Below are 16,650 nucleotides of genomic sequence, written 5' to 3'. Positions count from 1 at the left end.
AAAAGAGATCTTTGCCCATACCCATCTAACTGCTTTTTAGAGCTTTGCCATTCCCTGATCAGGCAGATGTTCATCTAGAGCTACTGAATGATTTTAAAGAATCATTCTGGAGGTAATAAAATCCATTAAGAGATGTCTGGGGACGCTGTCATTGCTATGGAAGAGGAAAGTAAGCAGGCAATGAGGAAAAAGCTTGTTGCAGAGGTGGAAAAGAAGTGTTGAAGGTGGGGAATGAGTGCAGGCAAAGGTAGAATGGCAGTAGATGCGCTCAAGAAATGTGAGCAAGAAGATGGGGTTTAAGACCCAGAACATGGGGAGCATTCTCTCTGTAGGCAAATTAATGAGTCATAGTTAAGCTGAGGCAGGGGAGGTTTAGGCTAGACATCAGGAAGAGGTTCTTCACTGAGAGGGTTGTGTTGCACACTGGAACAGGCTCCCCAGTGAAGTAGTCGCTGCACCAAGCATATCTGAATTTAAGAAGTGATTGGACTGTGCTGTTAGTCACATGGTCTAAAATTTTGGGTAGACCTGTGTGGTGCCAGGAGTTGGACTAGATGATCCTTATGGGTCCCTTCCAACTCAGGATATTCCGTGATTCTATGATTCTATGACCTGCAGTGTGTCTGGTGGCAGTGCAGGCTTGTGAGCAGGTGGTTGTTTCTGGTCACCATTTGGTGGGCAATAAGGAGTGCTTGGTTACAAGGAAATGCCTGCCCCAGCAGTGCAGCCTGCTAACTGGTAGGTTCTGGAGTTGTACATGGTTACTGGACTGTGGGGAGCTCAGGCAATAGCAAATAGGATAGCAAGCAGCAGAGATGTTTGAGCTGGGGGCAGAGTTGCAGGGTAGAAATGGGTTAAGCAAACAGGATGCTGCTGGTTGGAGCTATTTTGTTTTTTTCATATTTAATCTTTCACTTTGAAGACCTTCCTCTGGAGGTTCCAAAAGTGTTACTGTCATTTGTTAGTCATCTGTTGGTGGGGTTTTTGTATTTTGTTTTTACAGGTTGTTTTTAAAAATTCTTGACAGTGTTTGTAATTTTTTTTAATTTACTATTTCTGTTGTGATACTGATTGTCCACTAAGTAGCAATCATTAAGAACCTGCAGCAAAACCAGATCTTACTTTTTTTTCTGTACAGAACACTTAAGAGTGATAAAGTGAAGAAAAATAGTCCATTAAAGTTGCAAAGAAATGACTTTCTACCAAGCCAGTATGTAAATGAATCATATGTGGTCTACCTATGTGAAAACCAGAAGCCCCCTTGATAGCAGGATCTTAAAAGAAAGTGAGACAGACACCTTAACAAGCTAATACTTAGTTCAGTAAGGCACAAAGCAGCGCTCATTGCCAGTTAGTAGGTCATTCAGGTGTCTATGTGCAAGTTAACATCACTTATGTTCATTTTTAATTTCGTTGTCTGCCTGGGGCCTAGACTATGAACATTCGTAGGGTTTTTGCTCGGTTCTATGTTATCAGTTCTGTCAGTGTCTCTGCAAAGATAACCATCTCTGCAGAGATGCCAGTGATTCAATCTCCTGTGGCCTACTGGGTCCCGCATTACAGTTTAACATTGCAGATGCTGAGCATTTGGGGAATTTTACTCTTTGAAAACAAATTGTTATTTTAAGTAAAGTTCTTAAGTAAACAGAGAAGCAAGCTACTTTCATAAAAAATTTGGAAGCTATCATTTGACAGTCTTTTGCCACGGTGAAGGTGCTTAGCTATGGACTAGTGAAGGAGATCCAACGTCCAGGAAGTGATGGTGTTACACTATTATTCTTTATGTGCTTATGACTGCCTCCTGCTTTCTTGCTCCTCATTAAAGCTGAGACAAGTTCACTTCAAAAGTCCATTTAGATCTTTGTGCATATACTGAAGAAATAATTTCATGTCCACAGGTGATTCAGGATGACTTCTGTTGCTTATTGAAGGATTTTACACAAAATAGTGTATATTTTAATATTTCACTAGTGCTTATTTTCATATGTCCTGTGCAAAAATTTAATAGTTCTGTTATTGAAGTAACCTAAGAAGTTTGTAGAATATTCAGTTTTTCACTATTTTAAATGCCAGTTTTTTTTTTTGTTTGTTTTGTTTTTTTTAATTTTGTTGTTATTTTATAAGTAATTGAAAGCAAATCTGCATTTGGGAAATGCTTTGGATGCTTGATCTGTAATAAACACTGAAAAGTGACAATAATTATGGTGAAACAGACTGAGATCTTGTTTGAAACATGAATACAAATTACTTTTGAGTTTGTAAGATACTAGGCATATTGTATGCATCTTGACTAACATATCACATTAATAGTGGACTTTGAGAAAGAATTGTAGATGAGTAGAAAACTAATCACGAAAGGAAATTGCAGATGGCAACAAAAGGCAATGTAATTGTACATACGTAAATCCTTATTCAGCAAGGCATTTCACCATGTGACTAGCCTATACCTTGCTGCCAGTCTCACTAAAATCAGTCCATCTACTCATGTATGACACTAAATTACAGCCTTAGGGTTTCTAAAATCATTTAAGACTAAATAGAGTAAATTCAGCATGGATAACTATTGATGGAACCAAATTCTATTTCTAATTATCTCAGAATAATTCTAGAGTAAGTCGCTGGAAATCAGTGGTACTTTCCTTAGTTTAATGTATAATGGAGTAAAAATTCAATAATGTAGTTGTTTTTTATTAGTTGTTCAGAGCTATAGTGTTTGACTATAGAATGTTACGGAGAAACTTACGGGTTAGTTCTCATTAAATAATGAGTCACTTTTACAAAAGCATAGAAAATTTAAAGGGCCTGGATTTTTAAAACATTATTTTGTACATTGTTTTTTTTTCAGATTTCATCTGTTCTATGTACTGTATTGTATTATTAATGTGCCTGTAAAGGTGATGTAAGGATTTAGGATTTCTTTGCTTTCCTATTGGAGAGATGCAGCTACCTGGCAAGGTGTTATCTGTAGATTGAATTTCATTGACATTCATGTATCTGCTTTTTATGTGCTGCAGGTGGGCACTGTGGTGGAGTTTCTTGACAGGCTGTCACCTGCTGGACCAGTGAAAAGCACTTACCCACTAACCTTTGTTCAGATAAAGCAGGTAAGGATTCCTTTGGTAGGTAATTTGCAGCCATCTTGTCAAATTTAGCTGAACAACCCTCTGTGGAATGGCTTCTGTATGTCCAGTTTCTTATAACTTACCTCAGCACAGGAAGTAATAGTGTTTTAAAGGTGTTCAGGATTTTTGAACAGGAGACCTCTCCATATTTGTCACTGTTCTAAGGTTTTCCTCTTTTCATGAATGTAGATATATATCTGGTGTCCCAGCTTTCTCCTTTATCTGTCTTCTCCCTGAAGATTGATACTGATTTTCATGTTTGTGAGATTATTATTTTTTTTACCTTGTACAACCTTTTTCTTCAGTATTTTTTCCTTTTTTTCCTCATTTTCCTCTCATTTCCTCTATCAGAATGAAAACAATGGCTGAAGCACTGCTTTCTTCATGCAGGTCAGGGAGCCTGGAGTTGTTAAATATAATCCATTTGACACTTGTGGGCCCCCTACTCATTTTTAATCTTTTTCTTTTAGTAAAAGTGTGGTGGGTCAAGGGAATGTGATAAAGGAACAACCTGTGGAATTGCAACCCCCTGCCAAAGGCATTCACCCTACTAGCTAAGATAGGATTTTTTTTTTATTATTTTTCTGTGGCTTCTGCTGACTCCCATTCTCTCCTCTGTTCTGTCTCGCTGCATCAGTTTCCCTGTCAATTTTGATGACTTTCACAGAGTAAAAGATCTTTCCCTTGCTGCTGAGTGACTCTGTTTTTCAACTAAGGGTTTATGGCTCCCTGATCATGTCTGTGCTGAATTTAACAGAGAGTGGAGTATCAGTGCTGATTGCCTGCCTGCAGCTGTAATAAAAAGTGGAGAGAATGTGATGATGATGGTAGCTGTGGGAGGGAGAAAAGGGAGAGTATGCAGTTCAGCAGATGGCTATGACATTTTCTAAGGCATTAGTCAAGTAAAGATTCAAAGCTTGTATTTTTCCCTTCCAAGCCATTAATAGAAAGAGGTGTGAGAGAAACTGCAGCTAGTAGGACATATTAGCTGGATGTTGGCTCTTCTCTCATCCTCTGCCCTTCCCACTGTTAGTACCCTATTTAGGAAAAGAGCTGAGAGGGCAGCCAGTGGTGCTGCATAGGTTCTGTCCACTTATTTTCTTTTTTTCTCATTTTTCTGGGCACCTTGTTACAAATGTAATGTAATTGTAGTAATTATGGTGGATTGGAAATGGTTTACTCTCTCTTCCTGTCATACTCTAATCCAGATAAATGGTTTTGTGGCTACTGTCAATACGATTGTTTCTTGGTTTTAATTTGTTTCACTTTTGTACTGAGAAAAAATATCTAACAACTGATACTTTTTTCTTTACTGATGGGGAACTCGATGAAAAAATACTCTGAAATGTTCCTGATGTAAAGCAGATAATTTGTGAAATAAACAATACTGAACTGATGAATATGTCAGTTGACAAGTGCACTTTGAGATTTCTTATACAAAATCAGTTATGAAGGGATTTTCCAAATATTTTAATCAATTTTAATGAAGAAATGATGCTGTCAGTCATTAACTTCCATTTTTATTCAGGAAATGCCTTTGCAGCCAAGACCCTTGTCTTTTAAAGTTATGTAAATGTACTGAAGAAACAAGTTAAAAAAAAAATGGAAACTGGAATTTATACCCATAACTTAAAGGTCAAAGTGAACTCTAATCTGAAGCTGGTATCTCTGATAGATGCTATCTGAAGTGAATGAAAGTTGATGTTTCAATCTGAGTGTGTAGGCAGGAATGTGGGATATGTCTAATTCTTGACCTGAATTGAAGTTACAGAATAACTAGGTTCATTAATCTGGGGATTTTTCTTTCTTTTCTTAGTATTTTGGCTTCGTACTATACAGAACTAAGCTTCCAAAAAACTGTACAGAGCCAACACAACTGTCTTCACCTTTAAATGGAGTCCATGATCGTGCTTATGTCTCCGTGGATGGGGTAAACATTGTTTGCTGGCATATATTTTTGCCACGAGTGGCCTTCATGAGATAGATGAATACAATCTGCCTTTTTTTCTCTTTTCTACATCTTAACACAAACAAATTTATTAAATAAAATTATTTAATAAGATGAAAGAAGTATAGAAGTATACTGTAGATTCATACTAAATGTTCCTAATATTTCAGGAAATATGAGTATTTATCTGTCTCCTCTAAGGAAAGTGTAATTGTTTCCACATTTGGGATGTGAATGTTTATATAGATTTCATGACTTCATTGAAAAAATAGCTAGAAGATAGAAGAAGAGGGCTTACTTTCAAGCTTTTGAACTGCAGTAATGATATATACACTTAATGTCTATCTACAGTGTTTTTAAGGATGTTTTACTTATTTTTTTTTCCCCCTTGGAGAGGGGAAGGGATCTGGGGGGAGTAGAAGCCCTAGCATACATCATACATTATGAATCTGGCTTCTGATCATGAATTTTATTAAAAAAAAAAAAAAAGTATATTGTACAGGATATAAACTTTGCCTTTCTTTCCTTAAATAGTGTTTTGTTCTTGCTTAATAAGAATTAATAGTAATTAATGGACTTTGATAGTTCATTTTTTAATTGTTTTGTGATCAGTGCTGATTCTCATCACCATTATGACCATGTCAAGTTCTTCTTTCCTGATGTTGTTAGAATGGGAACAAATAAAGCTAAATATTGATGTGAGTTTAAATGGAAGATGAATAATCTTTTAATCTCTGACACTTGCAAAATCTTTTTAGTCACCAGGTTAAATGTGTGAACTTTTTGTGAATCAAAAGCTACTAGAATTCTAAAAGTTGATTTAGATAATTTAACTCAGTAAAGAGATGTCATCAGCTAGATGAATACAGCCGATGCGCCTAGTAGTACATCCATTAGATGTACTGGAATAGAAATACTGACAAACCTGCTTTTTGTGTGATTGTGTATGTATGTGTTTGCATACAAGAGGAGGAAAGGAAAATATATACTTTACTTTTGGTTGTTTGTTTCCTTTCTCTACTTTATCTTCATGTAATTTGAAGAGACAAATGATGGAGTTTTGTTGGTTCAACATTTTTTTTCTTCTTTCGATGTAATTCATATAGGTTCTTCAAGGCATCCTTGAAAGGGATAAATCACTAATGATAAATATAACTGGGAAGGCTGGAGCAAATATGGATGTCTTGGTAGAGAATATGGGCCGAGTCAACTATGGTAGATACAATAATGACTTCAAGGTAAGTAGAATCTAACTGGATAATGTTTTTATGGGTTATAAAACATGGGATAGAAACAGCAAAAGGATCAGGATTACACAGGTGTAAATTTACCTCAAAATATAACTCCTCACTAGTTTTCATGTGAGTTTTCTGGTCACAGATATCAAAGTGGAATAAAGAACGTAGACATCTTTTTTTGTTGGTTCACATGTGTTGTTAGACAAAGTGTCACCCACAAGACTTTCAGGTTGAGTTGAATCTGTAGCTAAAATTTTAAGATATGCAAAGCTATTTGGATAAATTCAAAAATAGGCTGGAAATCAGTCTAATCTTGGTCATATTTTGGGGCTTGTGACTCCTGGGGTAGTGCTTCTGTGTGTAATTGCGTATATTTACTTTTATACCTCTATACCTCTTGCCATGTCCTATTTCACTTGTCAGTAGTGTATACCCTTGCAAAATTTTCAGTTTGGCTAAGAGAGGCTGTCTTACAAGGACTTTACCATGCAACATTGCCAATTTAGATTTGTACTGACCTGGAATTATCAGGAAGCTTATGAACACTTCCATGCTATGCTTTGGTACTGTCATTAGGGGCAATATCACTAAGGTAACACTAGGAAAGGCAGGAGCAAAAAGGAAGCTTATCTGGTTTTGGAATTAAAGGGGTCCCCAGTGCTGTGTGATGTTTTCTAATGAGGGGGAAGGGAGAGAACTATTACAGAGGCCAGCCTAGTGGTGTGTTTCTGCAGTGTTCAGTGGTGTGGCATGCTATCTTTTTTAGTTTTTGGTATTACTAGGTTGCAAATAGTACGAAATATGACAGATAGCTTTCTCTTTCTCATTAAGTTGAGAATTGCAGTCCCTTTACTGCAAGAATCTTTTGTGTAGAGTCCCCTTGGATTTGACTTGACCTTTGGCAGTGTTCTTTCAGAAAGCTGGTCAAATGTTTAATGACTAGAGATTTATTACTGGTGATTGTGGTGCCTTTTGGTGCTGCAGGTGACAGCAGGTAAATTAGAAGCTCCTGTTTCCTCTCAGACTTGTACAAAGTATTTCTTGGTTTGTTTGAATTCAGCATCACAGGAATGATGTATGCTGACCTGTACTATTTAGTTACTAGCTAAGGACACGTGCTGTGAGGAAGTAGGACTTTCAAAGTTATAAGTAGGGGAAAAAAAGTAAAATCAAGTGTGTATGAATTTTTCTGAGCCTTGCTGATGAGGTCACAAACTCTGGTTGAGTTTGGTCATTTTGCAGAATACAGTTTAGTCATAGAACATACATTGGTAAATCTTACAAGATCACCATTAGGCAGAATTGACTGTTTTCACACTTGTGTTTTGCTGCCTTGAGAAGAATGGGCCTGATTGCATTCTTAAAGAAGGTTGTATTGGTTATGATTAAGCAGCAAAGAAGAATTGAAGCTTGGGTTTAGTTGAAAGGGGACTAGTTGACCAGTTATCTTAGTACGTGTGTTGTGATGTGGATTTCTAGGTGTATCTCCAGTTATTCTAAGACTCTGGTCAAGGCAAAGCAATATAACTTTTAGGTTGTATAAAAGTCTGTGAATTAAAAGTATGAGCAACTGTTTTCTGTGGCATATAAATTCAGTGGGCAGCAGTAGTGCCAACTCTGTTCATACTGTCTTTTCAAGGATCCTTACTCTTTTTATGAGTGCTAAGAGAGGGCAACTAATTCCCCAGTGTTCTGCCTTCATATATAGGCAGCAGAAATGTGTTTATTTAGATCAGGCCGGGTGATAAGGAAATCTGCGTGCTTACTGCTGAATTATGGTAGCAGAATAAAGGGTTGAAGTAAGGAGATGCTCAGTGCTGTTGTGATTGAGTTTCAATTTACACTTATACCAGGATTTCAACCTTTTAAAGACTGAGTAAAAAGACTGAGTAAAAGCAAATTCAGTAGACACATTGAGAGAACAATCCTCTAAAAGCTCGATCGTTTCACATAAAAGAGGGAGACTTTCTCCACATAGCTTTAGAAAATGTACTTTGCCTTTCCCATAGACTCCCTCACCCTGTTTCTTAAGGCAGGTATTTTTTGTGTTGATTTTGAAAATGTGGATAATTATGCATAGGTTATTCATTATTCTGTGACTTCATAAATAACTTCAAATAACTTCATATGTAACATGAGGGAAGAGGTTTCCATTTGATGAAGCCTTACAGAAACCTTGCACCTTCAAGAAAATCTGAATTTTGTTCAGCTCCTTTTTCTTACTCTTTTTTTTTTTTTTTTTTTTTTGAATTTGAAGTGGAACCAGGCATATAGCTTTTGGAAAAGAATCCTAAGAGGGTTTTTGTTCTAAAACATCCTGTTGATTTAAGTGTCCTTAAAGGAAACAAAGGAAGGAAGAATGTAGTTTCTTTTTTTTTTTTTTTAACATGCTCACTAACACCTATATCTTTGTTTTACTTGGCAAATTCATGTCCATATCTGGACTATTGCATATGCATTTTTATGCATACCAAAATAAGAGCGCTTGTAGGCACTTCATTTCATTCAAAAATCACACCGTACATAACACTTAAAGATGGGTTTAGGGAAGCAGGTTGGAAAGTTTTGGCCAAAGCTATGCTGCAATACTTCAACTGATTGTCAGACAAAGTAAAGTCTAGGTTGAAGAGAAGTTTTGCTGTTTAACTCTGTGCAGATAATTTATTTTGATATCAGAAAAATAAGTTATGAAGTGGTCATCTAGGTAAAGGAATAGAGAACATATTAGTGCACCTACTGATGACTAGGCTTGTGGAGTCAGTGTAATGCTTACTAGATATCAGAACAGATATACTATTTACTATAAGCCCTCCATAGCCATAGAAAATGTGGCTTTGCTTGTGACTCTGCTTTTAGAACTTCTTTTTCCTGTTTAACTTGTGGTATTTGCAACAGAAGTTGCACTTAAAAACAGCTATTACACAGGGTCTACTCCGGAGATTATATGGATGTAGCAGTGTTGGTTTAAAGTCAATTCCTTGCATTGCACTGAAACACAATTTTAGAAACCATTACTGTAACACAGTTAGGAATTGAGTTCAGGAGAAACTTTATGTTCCTTTCACTTCTCTTAAATCATGATCTTACTTTGCGTTTGTACTCACTGTGTGAGTACCTTGGTGTTCTTCAAGGGTACACATAGTTCCATAGAACTGAAACAGGACTCTGTGGGCTTGAAGTTGACTGTAAGCTTAAATTATTTCACTGAATTGGGGTCATGAAGCATGCACGTTGGTTTTGTGATACTATATGTTAGCTGTAGAAGACTTGTAGGAAGTGAATACTGCTTTCTCTGCTATTGTGCAGGTTAATGTCTTGGTTTAGTGACTCAATGTTACCAAATCTCTTGATGGTATCTCAAAACAAGCTATTTAATGCTTTTTCTGCTATTTATTAAACCCCATGTTTTTGAATCATGTTCATGTTAAAGCAAAACAGAAATTTTAATTAAAAAAAAAACTTGAAAAGGAAAATTGGCATTGATGAATGCGTAAAACTTTGAAGAAGTACAACACTTTCCTAGAGAATAAATAAAATGCTTTATTATTGAGCAAAGCTTATAACTTGGTGAAAACCAGATGCTTGTTTTTCCATACAGATTGGCAGCTGTTGGAAGTACTTTGATTCAAACATGCTTCTAGTCCTGACTGATTTATGGTTGCAGCTAATAATTTCAATAACATGAAGCTAATTATGTTGCTTTTTTTTTTTTTTTTCCTCCTAGGGTCTAGTTTCAAATTTAACTCTCGATCAAGACATACTTGTTGAATGGGAAATCTATCCTCTAGACATAGATGGAGCAGTGAACCATTCCATTCATGGCTACCCTGACCAACCAGAGAGATATGTTGGCAATCCACTAAGTTATGAAACACCTACTTTTTACACTGGTAGACTTTTAATTCCTGGCGGGATTCCAGACTTGCCACAAGATACCTATGTTAACTTTCCTGGCTGGACAAAGGTACAAATTTTTGCTGTAAAAACTTGAAGTCCACTCAGAGAGATACTGAAAGTTCTACGGAAGGTCAAAATCCACCTCTCTTTGGCTGAATAGAAGGAGGTTATGATGGTGGGGTGTGTCATATACATTTAAATGACTAGGAAATGTATTCCTTGGTACAAGTAAATTTGGAGATAAACCATTAAGAAGAGGGAAACTTATAATTGAAAAGCACATGGTATTGGTCTAGGAAGGGGAGAATCACATAAAAACCCTGTAGTTTTTCCTAGAGTGAGAAAGATCAACTGTCAGACTTCATAGAAATGCTGCATTTAGTGGTTGTGTTTTGTTTTTTTTTTTTGTCTCAATGTGTTGTATAAACAGCTTTTTGGAGGCATAGAATGAATTACATACCTTGAGATTAAACAGTTCTTATTCTGGAGAAAGTGAGATGCTACAGGACACTTCTCTGGTTACACTGATTAATTAAAAGTAACTAATAGCATATTTTTGTTGCTGTGTGAGAAATATGGATCCTGTTACAAAGCACAGGCAGAGTTGGACACTGCTAGTAGCATGCCCATAAGTATGGATACACTCAATTTTACAGAATCACAGAATCATCTAGGTTGGAAGAGACCTCCAAGATCACCTAGTCCAACCTCTGACGTAATGCTAACAAGTCCTCCACTAAACCATATCACTAAGCTATACATCTAAACGTCTTTTAAAGGCCTCCAGGGATGGTGACTCAACCACTTCCCTGGGCAGCCCATTCCAATGCCTAACAACCCTCTCAGTAAAGAAGTTCTTCCTAATATTCAACCTCCCCTGGCCCAACTTTAGCCCATTCCCCCTTGTCCTATCACCAGGCATGTGGGAGAATAGACCAATCCCCATCTCGCTACAGCCTTCTTTAAGGTACCTGTAGAGAGCAATAAGGTCGCCCCTGAGCCTCCTCTTCTCCAGGCTGAACAAGCCCAGCTCCCTCAGCTGCTCCTCGTAAGACTTGTTCTCCAGACCCCTCACCAGCTTCGTTGCCTTTCTCTGGACTCACTCGAGCATCTCCATGTCCTTCTTGTAGCGAGGGGCCCAAAACTGAACACAGTACTCGAGGTGCGGCCTCACCAGAGCCAAGTAGTACAGGGGGACCTAATCACTTTCCTAGTCCTGCTGGCCACACTGCTTCTTATACAAGCCAGGATGCTGTTGGCCTTCTTGGCCACCTGAGCACACTGCTGGCTCCTATTCAGCCGACTATCAACCAATACTCCCAGGTCCTTCTATGCCAGGCAGCTTTCCAACCACTCATCTCCCAGCATGTAGCGCTGCTTGGGGTTGTTGCGCCCCAGGCGCAGGACCCGGCACTTGGCCTTGTTGAACTTCATACAGTTGTCCTCAGCCCATTGGTGCAGCCTATCCAGATCCTCCTGCAGAGCCTTCCTACCCTCGAGCACATCGACACACACGCCTAACTTGGTGTCGTCTGCAAACTTCCTGAGGGTGCACTTGATCCGCTCATCCAGATTACTGATCAAGATATTAAAGAGAATGGCCCTAGTACTGAGCCCTGGGGGACTCTACTAGTGACCGGCCTCAAACTGGATTTGACTCCATTCACCATGACTCTTTGGTCCCGGTTACCCAGCCAGTTTCTAACTCAATGAAGCGTACTCCAGTCCAAGCCAAAAGCAGCCAGTTTCTTGAGGAGAATGTTGTGGGAAACGGTGTCAAAAGCCTTACTTAAGTCAAGGTAGCCTTGACTTCAATACCATCCACAAGACCAATACCATCCACAGCCTTTCCCTCATCCACTAAGCGCGTCACTTTGTCATAAAAGGAGATCAGGTTCATCAAGCAGGACCTGCCTTTCATAAATCCATGCTGACTGGGCCTGATTGCCTGGTTGTCCTGCGTGATAACACTCAAGATAATCTGCTCCATGAGCTTCCCTGGCACTGAGGTCAAATTAACAGGCCTAGAGTTCCCCAGGTCTACCTTCTGACCCTTCTTGTAGATAGGCATCATGTTTTCTAGCTGCCTGTTGACTGGGACCTCCCCTGATAGCCAGGACTGTTGATAAATGATGGAAAGCGCCTTGGCCAGTTCTTGTGCCAGTTCTCTCAGCACCCTTGGGTGGATCCCATCTGGCCCCATCGACTTGCGTACATTCAAGTGCTGTAGCAGGTCGCCAACCATTTCCTCGAGGATTGTGAGGGCCACATCCTGCTCCCCATCCCCTTCGACCAGCTCAGGGTACTGGGTATCCGGAGAACAACTGATCTTGCCGCTAAAGACTGAGGCAAAGAAGGCATTAAGCACCTCAGCCTTTTCGTCATCTTTCGTCAGTAAGTTTCACCCCTTTACTGGATAAAGGATGGAGATTCTCCTTAGTCCTTCTTTTTGTGTTAATGTATTTATAAAAATATTTTCTGTTATCTTTAACAGCAGTAGCCAGATTGAGCTCCAGATGAGTTTTGGCCTTTCTAATTTTGTCCCTACACATCCTTACAACACCCTTATAATCCTGAGTGGCCCGCCCTCTTTTCCAAAGATCATAAATTCTCTTTTTTTTCCCCTAAGCTCTAGCCACAACTCTCCGTTCAGCCAGGCCAGTCTTCTTCCCCGCCAGCTTGTCTTTTGGCATGTGGGGACAGACCGCTCCTGAGCCATTAAGATTTCCTTCTTGAGGAGTGCCCAGCCTTCCTGGACTCCTCCGCCCTTCAGAACTGACTCCCAAGGGACTCTGCCAACCAGTGTCCTGAACAGCTCAAAGTCCGCCCTCCAGAAGTCCAGGACTGTGGTTTTACTGGTCTCCCTCCTGACTTCGCCAAGGATAGAGAACTCTACCATTGTGTGGTTGCTCTGCCCAAGACAGCTCCCAACCACCATATCTCCCACCACTCCTCTGTAAACAGAAGGTCCAGTGGGGCACCTCCATAGTAGGCTCACTAACCAGCTGCGTCAGAAAACTATCTTTCATGCTCTCTAGAAACCTCCTAGACTGCTTTCTTTGAGCTGTCAACGTCTGTCTTCTGGAGTTTACCTGTAACTGGACTGAGTAGATCAAGTTGTGACTGACCAATCTCATGGCCTTCTATGAAGGATTGACTGTATCAGCTGACAAAGGAAGACCAACCAATGACATCTACCTGGACTCTTCTGTAAGGCCTTTGGCAGGGTCCCATGCAATGTCCTGATCTCCAGACTGGAAAAAGATGGATTTGAAGGGTGGGCCATTCAGTGGATAAGGAATTGGCAGGAGAGCTGCAGCCAGAGAGTTGCTGCCAGTTGCTGCTATGTTGAGGTAGAGCTCAGTGGTAAGTGGTGTCCCTCAAGGGTCTGTCTTGGGACTGGTGCTGTTTAATATCATTACCAGTGACATAGACAGTGGGATTGAGTGCATCCTAAGCAAGTTTGCAGATGACACCAAGCTGAGTGGTGCAGTTGATATACCAGAAGGAAGGGATGCCATCCAAAGGGGCCTGGACAAGCTTGAGAAGTGGGCTCATGTGAACTTAATCAGGTTCAACCAGTCCAGGTGCAAGGTGATGCACCTGGGTTGGGGCAATCCCAGACATGAGGACAGACTGGGAGAAGAACTCATTGAGAGCAGCCCTGCAGAGAAGGACTTGGGGGTTCTGGTGGATGAAAAAAGCCAGCAGTGCATGCTCGCAGCGCAGAAGGCCAACTGCGTCCTGGGCTGCATCAACAGAGGGGTGGCCAGCAGGGCAAGGGAGGGGACTATGTCCTTCTGCTCTGCCCTTGTGATGCCCCACCTGGAGTGTCGTGTCCAGGTTTGGGGCCTCCAGCACGAAAAGGATGTGGATCTGTTAGAGTGGGTCCAGAGGAGGGCCACAAAGATGCTCAGAGGGAGCACCTCTTCTATGAAGAAAAGCTGAGAGGGCTGCGGATGTTCAGCCTGGAGAAGAGAAGGCTATGCGGAGACTTCATTGCAGCTTTTTGGTAATATTGAAAGGGGTCTTATAAAAAAGATATTGACTTTTAACCCATTTAGATAGTAATAGGACAAGGGGGAATGGTCTTAAACTAAAAGAGGATACATTTTGACTAGACATAAGGAGGAAATTCTTCACTTGCAGGTGGTGACGTACCAGAACAGGCTGCCCAGAGAAGCTGTGGATGCCCTATCCCTGGAAGTGTTCAAGGCCAAATTGGATGGAGCTTTGGGTAGCCTGGTCTAGATCATGGTGACATCCCTGCCTGTGGCAGGGGAGTTGGAACTGGGTGACCTTTAAGGTCCCTTCCAACCCAAGTCATTCTATGATCAGAGAGCACTGCAATGAGAAGTTTGTGTGCAGACTTGAAAGGGAACTTCTGATAGGGCTGGAGAAAAACTAGAACAGAAAAGAGTATGTTTTCACATTGCCGTGGTTGAAACAGCATACAAGATGAGTATGTAGCTGGTGGGAGGCACAGACAGCAGAATGTGTGCACTGAAGTGCCACTCCTCTAAGAGGCCTAAGCATTCAACTCTAGGCTTCAGGAGTGCTGGTGTTAGGTAGCAAAGTTAATCGTAGTGAAGTTAATCCTTTCTGAAGCAGTTTACTTACTGTTATTAAAACAGAGTAGGAGATGGAGGTGCTCGTGATCTATCTACAGCGTTGCAGTGGTTAAAGCACTTCGCAATATGCAGAAGACTGATTCATTGCAGACATTTAATGTTGCAGGCACTGAGCTTGGATGAGGAAGTCTCTTAGTCCCTGTTCCTATATATATACATATCTTACACAATCACAGAATAAAATCCAACAATAGCTATTTGCACAGGAACTGGAATCTGGGACTTTTCCGGTAAATTCTGCAACCCAATGAATCACAAACCATCTTCCTCTCTTTGAAATGGCAAATGAGTCCATTCTTAAGAATTCTTAAGTTTCAGTGGGAATCTTTTTCCCTGACCTATTGGACATAGAAATTTGTTTTATATGGTCTGTATACTATCTAAAGAGGTCAAAGTGAAGAGAACCCAGGGAAACTGTAAATATGGTTATTGGATTAATCCTTCATCTTTATAGAGATTGGACCAAAGTTTTTAATAAGATACCCAGGAGTAATAAGATTACTTAATAAGATTAATAATTAATAAGAGTAATAAGATAAGTAATTAAGGAGTAAAACTGGGTGTGGGGAGTAATAAGATAAGTAATTAAGGAGTAAAACGGTATGGGGAGAAGAAAGGCAGAATCTCAGACTTCTAGATAGCTTTACCAATGATCAGTGCCTATAAGGTAGAGGGCTGTAAGAGTTTGAATTCTACTCAAATCCTATTGGATCTGGGCCTTAGTTCCTTGAGGCACAGCTGTATAAATTGCTGATGACAAAGTGTGGAGAGGGACTTCTAATAGTAGAAGGAGCTAAAGGTGTTTGGGTATTTGAAAAACTGTGCAAACAACTCTTAAGAAAATGTGCAGTTTTAATGATTATCTTGCCTTTCCATATTAAGACAAAGAATTTGACATGCCGGACAGCCCAGAAGAAGGATGTGGCATTAACAGTCATGACCTATGGTTGTAGCTCAGTTGCCTTCTGTGGTTTTTAAAAGCTTTGCTATTAACAAAATTTCCCCCACCTTCACTTAATGAAGCATGGTTGCACTTAAGAGTATGTCCTTCTGGATGTATGATCAGATTTATTTTTATTTATTTATTTATTTATTTTGGTGTCAGGATTGTTCTTTATTTCTGTGGAATTGTGGGTTATAGCTGCTGACCCTGATAAAGGAAATCTTTCTGAAGATAGAGATCTATTCCCTATCTCTTCTTTTTTTTTTTTTTTTTTTTTTTTCAAAGGTATGTTTGTTGGCAGCATGTATGATGCTGTGTTTTCATATTTTGAGATGTACAAACTCCTGAATATGCAGTCTTCAGAAATTGCAGTGTTAATATAATGTTCCAAATGGCAGTTTGGAAATGAGAAATGAAAATCATAGTTTTCTCGGAAAACTGACTTATAACCAGAGATAGATTAAGATTAGAAACAGACCTGTTTCTAATCATGTAGATAGTGATAGGACAAGGGGGAATGGTCTCTGAACTCTATCACAGAATCACAGAATTTCTAGGTTGGAAGAGACCTCAAGATCATCATGAACTAATGAACTCTAGTGTGTCTGATTCCTACACTATACTCCTACTTCCCAGAGGGTTCCAGTCACCCTGTATAGTAGCTAGTCTACTGTGTAGTGGGTACATCTGCAAATGCATCTTGTGAGGGGATAGCTTGCATTAATGCTATATTCTCTTCTAAAAGTAGTATAGAAGCAAAGTGAAGAGCTTGAATAAATACATGTAGTTCTTCTCTTGTCCTTTTATACAGCAGAAACAAACCACAAAGTGAGATGAACTTGATTTAAATACTAAAAAAAAGTTTAAAGTC

General features: G+C 39.6%; 1 protein-coding gene across 2 annotated transcripts in view; it reads left to right on the top strand.

Moving 5' to 3' along the window:
- GLB1 (galactosidase beta 1) overlaps positions 1-16,650 on the top strand; it is a 59,130-nt gene that overhangs the window by 37,415 nt on the left and 5,065 nt on the right. Inside the window, exons 12-15 of one of the 2 annotated variants that reach the window (XM_068670563.1) lie at positions 3,015-3,104; positions 4,939-5,052; positions 6,177-6,308; positions 10,033-10,272. In XM_068670563.1, coding sequence (XP_068526664.1) covers positions 3,015-3,104; positions 4,939-5,052; positions 6,177-6,308; positions 10,033-10,272 — 576 coding nt within the window. The remainder of the gene's footprint in view (positions 1-3,014; positions 3,105-4,938; positions 5,053-6,176; positions 6,309-10,032; positions 10,273-16,650) is intronic. The other variant, XM_068670564.1, reaches the window with a different exon arrangement.

Source organism: Anas acuta, chromosome 2 (genome assembly GCF_963932015.1).
Source record: "Anas acuta chromosome 2, bAnaAcu1.1, whole genome shotgun sequence".
NCBI lineage: Eukaryota > Metazoa > Chordata > Aves > Anseriformes > Anatidae > Anas > Anas acuta.
Note: the sequence above shows the minus strand (reverse complement) of the source record. Positions and strands in the feature narration are given on the sequence as shown.